This window comes from Pteropus alecto, unplaced genomic scaffold (genome assembly GCF_000325575.1).
Source record: "Pteropus alecto unplaced genomic scaffold, ASM32557v1 scaffold1001, whole genome shotgun sequence".
NCBI lineage: Eukaryota > Metazoa > Chordata > Mammalia > Chiroptera > Pteropodidae > Pteropus > Pteropus alecto.
The window spans coordinates 81,581-88,655 of record NW_006431443.1 but is presented as its reverse complement, the minus strand read 5'-3'; the positions used below and the strand labels follow the sequence as shown (position 1 = coordinate 88,655).

At 36.7% G+C, this 7,075-nt stretch overlaps 1 protein-coding gene and 1 pseudogene across 1 annotated transcript; both read left to right on the top strand.

Annotated features, from left to right (window-relative positions):
• The first annotated feature begins 207 nt into the window (after positions 1–207).
• LOC102881509 (olfactory receptor 52B4-like) lies at positions 208–1,275 on the top strand. Its single transcript, XM_015597822.2, is given in 2 exon segments — positions 208–562; positions 564–1,275. Coding segments are annotated over 2 exon segments (966 nt in total). The 5' UTR covers positions 208–308.
• A 5,580-nt stretch (positions 1,276–6,855) lies between these two features.
• LOC102879461 overlaps positions 6,856–7,075 on the top strand; it is a 577-nt pseudogene continuing 357 nt past the window's right edge.

The window sequence follows — 7,075 nt, the reverse complement described above, 5'->3', positions numbered from 1 at the left end:
CCAAATTCCAGTTCTTCAAGAGCAAGATACACTTGTTATAGTATTCCCAGATACATAGAAAGATTATTTTGTATAGACACAATTCTCTTTTTGTAGGAGATATACATACGATACTGTGTTTTATTTGATTAGCCGGAATTATGCATGTCTTTGAATTAACACTGACACTAGACCTTTTATGTTTCTTATTATTTGTATGTTCAAAGAAGATGGAAATGTGGAATATGACAAAAGCTGCTGGTGCCTTCCTTCACAAAAGCTATTCCAGGAAAATCAGCAGTTTCCTCTGTCTCTGTGAATAAGAGGTGATGTCTCTTGCGGTCTCCCCATACATGACTACCTCAAACCGCACTGGTGTTAGCCACACAGTCTTCCACTTGCTGGGCATCCCCGGCTTAGAGGAAAAGCACATGTGGATTTCCATCCCCTTCTTCATTTCCTACGTCATGGCTCTGCTTGGGAACAGCCTGCTCATCTTTATTATCCTCACAAGAAGCAGCCTACATGAACCCATGTACCTCTTCCTCTGCATGCTGGCCGGAACAGACGTTGTCCTCTCCGTGCACAGTACCTCAGGCCTTGGCTATCTTCTGGTTCCATGCTGGGGAGATCTCCCTGGATCGCTGCATCACTCAGGTATTCTTCGTCACTTCCACGTTCATGTCCGAGTCAGGAATCCTGCTGGCGATGGCGTTTGACCGCTACATTGCCATATGCTACCCACTGAGATACACCACTATTCTTACACACATGCTGATTGAGAAAATTGGTGTGACCATCTTACTGAGAAGTTTTGGTACAGTATTCCCCATGACATTTCTTCTGAAAAGACTGACGTTTTGTAAAAGTAACATTCTACCACACACTCTTTGTGAACACATTGGGTTGGCTAAATATTCCTGTAATGACATACGAGTAAACATCTGGTATGGACTTTTTGTCCTAATATCAACAATTTCTTTAGATGTTTTCTTAATTATTGTTTCATATATGCTTATTCTTCGTGCCGTCTTCCGCATCCCTTCCCAAGATGCTCGCCACAAAGCTCTCAACACATGTGGTTCCCACGTCTGTGTCTTCATTCTCTTTTATGTCCCTGGGATCTTTACGACCCTCACTCAGCGGTTTGGACGCCACATCTCACCCCATGTCCACATCCTGCTGGCCAATGTCTGCATTGTGGCTCCTCCTATGCTGAATCCCATCATTTATGGGATCAAGACCAAACAGATCAGGGAACAGGTGACTCATGTGTTGTTTCCAAAAGAGATATGACTTCAGGAATGAGAAACAAACTACTGTTTTCTCAACATTTCTGCCAATATATGAGGCGAGATTTAGAAGCTCTCGTAGGTGAGGGACAGCTGAGACCAGACAAATATTTTACTGAGAATATGTTTTGGAGCAAGTCCACAGGGGAGCTAAAGACATGCTTTTCAATGTCTCTGATCAATAATAAAAGATCGATTTTTTTTTGTTGTTGTTACCCAGTAGGCTTTCTCACCCAGAGTCTGAAAAATAAACCACCCTATTCTTGAACCCTAGATAGGTATTTGGAAAGAGATGAACATGGGCAATTGCTGGACTATTCTTTCCTGGTTTGTTTGACTCTTTGCTGTGGTGAAACAGTTCCCGTACCTCTCCTCTACATTGGGATGTTGTTCTACATATTATTCCCTCTGTCCTTTCGATCACATAATTTTATTCTTCATAGGCTCAGCTTGATCTGTACACATTTTGTTACTTGTCCACCTAAAGGAAGGAGGGAGAGAGGGAGGAAAGCAGGCAATGGCCTCTGGCATCCACATCCTCCTATAGTCTTTCCTCTGCCTCTCCCTTTCTTCTACTTCTTCCTCTTCCTGGTTTTCTTCTTCTTTCTCCCCATTACGGTAAAACACCTCAAAAGAGTTGTCTATACATTCAGGATTTAATACCTTTTCCCTAGTTTTCTTGATCTAACTCTAGTCAGACTTTTTCCTATGCTATTGAACTGAATATCACCGTAATTTCCGCACTGTAGAATCCAACTGTCAATATTCGGTCTACATCGTACATGGGACATCAACAGCATCTGATACAGTCAAGAATATTCTCGTTCTTAGAACTCACCTTATTAGATACAAAATCTGTATAAAATTGCCCATTTTATCAACATAGAGCTATTCACTGTTCATATTTTATGGAGTACAGCTACATATTTTCTACTGTTTATATGTGTATAGATAATATAAATTTTAATCAAACTATATTATACTTACTCTTTTAGAATGCAGCTTTCTCACTTAGCAAAGTAATGTTGACCCAATTCCATGCCAAAACTATACAAGTCTGCAGGCATTTTTATCTCCTGTTCATTGTATTTGTAGATAAGTATGCCATATATAGTTTAGCCAGGCATACTCTTTTGATTTCCTAGTGTTTCTCTGAAGTATTTCAAAATTAAACAAGAATTACATTATGTTAATATAAAATCTTGCTTCTACTTAATTTAGCACTTGAATAATTATAGTCAATATTGCAAAACTATTTTAATTTTTTCAACAGAAATATAAAATAACACAAAGTGTTTTATTGACTACTAACTATATCATTAAAAAATACTTTGTAATTACAAAAGGTTTTTGCCATTTAAACATATTTTCAGAGAATATGAGCTGTGCAAGTATCTTATGCTTTACTTTTAAAAAAACTAAATGTTACATAATGAGCATTTTTTTGGCATCAAGAACATTACATAAATAATGAGTTAAAGATGTATATAACATAGTATTGTATGGTACACTGTATTTTAGTAAACTAGTCAATTCTTGTTAAATATTTACATCTAAGTAACTGAAAAGTATAAATAAAATTGTTATAAACATAAGCATCAATACACATTTTCTATATTTTGCATGTTTGTGGTACACTATAGGAAAGATTCTTGAATAATTTTACTGCATATATGTGTAACCGGTCTTGGCTAGATGGAGTATGTGTTTTTTTGTGTACAAAAAGGTTTTTCAAATGAACCTCTTACAAATTCTAGGATACTTTGTATTTTCAAAAAATGGAATGCAATCCAATAACATAACATTATATATAAAAAAACTCTAAATTCCACCAAAAAACTGGGAACTAATAAATGAATTCAGTAATGTTGCAGGTTACAATATTAATTTATAAAAATCTGTTGTGTTTCTGTAAAGTAATAATAAACTACGAGAAAGAGAAATTATGTAAACAATCTCATTTACAATTGAGATTGAAGAATAAAATACCTAGAAATACATTTAACGAAGCAGGAGAAAGACCTGAATTCTGAACTATAAGACACTGATGAAAGTAATTGAGGAAAACTAAAACAAATGAAAAGATATAATGTGTTCATAGATTAGAAAAATTAATATTGTTCAAATGTCCATACTTCCCAAAAGGATCTACAGATTCAATGCAATTCCTATCAAATTCCAATGGCTTTTCCCACAAAAATAGAAAAAATAATCCTAAAATCTGTGTAGAACCACAAAAAACCCTGAGGCCAAAGCAGTCTTGAGAAGGAAAAATAATGCATAATTCAAAGCATTAGGGTCCCTGATTTCCAACTATATTACAAAGCTATAGTAATCTAAACAGTGTGGTCCTGGCATAAAAACAGACACACAGACCAATGGAACAGAATAGAAAATCCATGAATATATGGTCAATTTATTAACAATAAAGAGCAAAGAATATGCAACAGGGAAAGCACAGTCTGTTCAATAAGTGGTGGTAGGAAAACTACAGCCACATGGAAAAGACTCAAAGTAGACCACTATCTTACGCCATACACAAATATCGACTGAAAATAGATTAAAGACTTGAATGTGAGACCTGAAACAAATAAAACTTCTAGAAAAAAACTTATGCTGTAAGATCCTTGATATAGGTCTTGGCAATGATTTTGTGACTCTGACTCCAAAAGCAAAGGTAAGAAAAGCAAAAATAAACAAGTCAGATTACATCAAACTAAAAAGCTTCTGCACAGGAAAGGAAATCGTCAAAAACAAAAAAAAGTGAAAAAGTAACCTACTGAAAAGGAGACAATATTTGCAAATCATATATCTCATAAGGGGTTATATTCAAAATATACAAAAAACTCATACGACTCAATAGTAACCCCTTCACATCAAAATACCCCATTAAAAATGAGCAGAAGATCGGAATAGACATATTTCCAAAGAAAACGTAGAGATGAACAACGGGTACATGGAAAGGTGCTTAACGGTAGTACTCATCAAAGAAATGCAAATCAGAGCACAATAAGATGTCATCTCACCTCTGTTAGAATGGCTATTATTAAAAAGCCAGGAAATAAAAGGGCTGGTGAGGATATAGAAAAAAGAAAACCCTTGTGCATTTTTGGTGGGAATTGGTACAGCCACTATCGAAAGCAGTATAGAGGTTTAAATAGAGCTACCATATGATCCTGTATTTCCACTTCTGATTACTTATCTGAAGAGGAAGAAAACACTAATTTGAATAGATATATGTACCCTATATTCATCGTAGCATTATTTACAATACCCAGGCTATGAAAATAAACTAAGCGTCCATTAGTGAATGAATGGATTAAATTATATATGTATATATGAATATGTTTCAACCATAATTGAAAATAAATCTTGTCATTTGAGAAAACATGGGTGGACTTTGAGAACATTATACTAAGTAAAATAAGTGAGACAGACAATATGATCTCATGTATATGTCGAATCTAAAAAGAGAAAGAAAACAATCAAAAAAAGAGCTCATAGATACAGAGAACTGTTTGGTGGTTGCCACAGGTTGGGGGTGGATGACATGGGTGAAGGGTGTCAAAAGGTACAAACTTCTAGTTGTAAAATAAATAAGTTATGTGGTATAATTACAGCAAGGGGACTATTGTTAATATTACCACTTTGCATATTTGAAAGTTGTGAAGAGAGTAAATCTTAAAACTTCTTATCACAAAAAAAAAAAAGAAATTTTATAACTATGAATGGTGTTGGACATTTACTAGACTTATTGTGGCTATCATTTTAAAATAAGTACAAATATGGAGTCATTATATTGTATATCTGAAACTAATACAAGGAAAAGGTAAAAAAAAAAAAAAAAAAAGACAACTTACCTCTATGGTCTTCCTCCCCAAGTCTCATAATTTCAGTATAATAATGAAAAGAACATCAGACAAATCCCAATTCAGGGACATCCTACAAAATACTTGATCAAAACTGTCAAGAATCTCTACAACAAAGAAAAGTCTGAGAAACGGTCATAGCCAAGAGCATCCTACAGAGAAATGACTACTAAATGCAATGTGGTTTCTTGAATGGGGTCCTAAAATAGAAGAAGGACATCTGGTAAAATATCTAAGGAATCTGAATACAGCAGGAACGATAGTTATTATCATGTGTTAGTATTAGTTCATTAATTATAGCAATGTTTCTGCTTAAGGTAAAATGTTAATAATAGAGGATGTGGCGTTGGTGGCAACTGTGCACTATGCAGTTTTTCTTTAAATATAAAACTGTTCTAAAAAGTTTTTAGAACAGTTTTCAAATATAATTTTTATTGATTTTCAATTTATAGATTTTGATTGATACTGGAATTAATAATCCTCATAAAATTAATAATAGAAGTACCATAGGATGCAGTGAGCCCCACTTCTGGGTATATTTGCAAAAGTATTGAAATCAAGATCTCTAGGAGATATTTGCCCATATTTGCTTAAATGAGTTTTTTAATATTGAATAATCCAATCATTTCTTATTAGCGTTTCTATTTTCAATTGAGATACTCTAATGAGGCAATTTGATGAAATATCATGCGCTAGAGTTTAATAATTCTCTTTGTTGAAACACTCTCAGTGCCGCCAACTTGAAGCAAACCAGCAGTAACAATTCTCATATTCGTAGAGAAAGAGGTTTAACTTCTTAGTCACTATAATGTAAACTCCTATGAGGAGACAGATCTCAAGTACTGGGATTTAACCATATTCTACGAATTTCTGTCAATAAATATTGAGCTGTCTGTTTTTTTCTTTTTTCTTTTTGGACATGAACCAAATTTATTGAAACTGCTTTTGGGGAGGATGGGTGGATGAGTGGATAGTTGAGGGTTTCCAAAGAGAACTGTGTGGAGGAGCCACCCCCGGACCGGTGGGAGCGGGTGCCAGGCCACAGACCGCACCTCAGGCCCAAATTCTTCTGCTTCTAGCGCACCACATCCGGGTTCCGACCCTTCCACATGCTCTTGCGCAACTGGATGGGGCGCGAGCCCACATAGTTCTCGTTTTTCTGACGCACGGTATGTATATAGTCGCCAGATCCTCAAAGCTAAGGAGCAATAGCCCTTGGTCTTGACCATGCACTTGTCGTGGATCACCTTAGCCCTCAGGGAAGCTTCTGAAGGTGTGTGCCTAGATGTCCTGAAATGTTTTCAGGACTGCGCAGGGTGTGCCAGTTACACAGAAGGTTAGGCACTGTCAGTAGCTTCGCAGCTTCATTACTCAGAGAAACCATAGAGCTCACTTAAATTCAAAACCCTCCTCACTGGGTGGCACCATCCCTGTTGAGTTTGGATTATTATTATTTTTTTCAGTTGTCTTCATCACTTAGTTCTCATGATTAGATTAAGTTCTCTGGTGAGGGTTCATTATCATAATCCAATCAATCCAGAAGTCCTGGAAGTCTCCTCTCACATCGGGGAAGGTGACTCAATATAAGCCCGGATCCTGTTCTTTGACACTTAGCTGGTTGGAATTGCTGTAGCTGGGTGGTCATCCCCTTGGCTTCAGAGTCCCGGCAGCCGCTGACGACCACTTGTGTCACTAAGTTCCGGGTGGCCATCATCATGCCCTCATTCCCGCTCAGGCTGGCTGTGGTGTGTATGAGTAACATGAACAGGAGCATGGAAGCCCACAGCATCTTCAGGAAGAAAGGGTTCAGTGTCCGGTCTTTCGGAGCTGGATCTTGCGTGAAGCTCCCAGGCCCGACACCCACTCTTCCCGTGGTTTATGATTTCTCGACGACATATAAACAGATGTACAACGACCTTCTCAGGAAGACAGAGA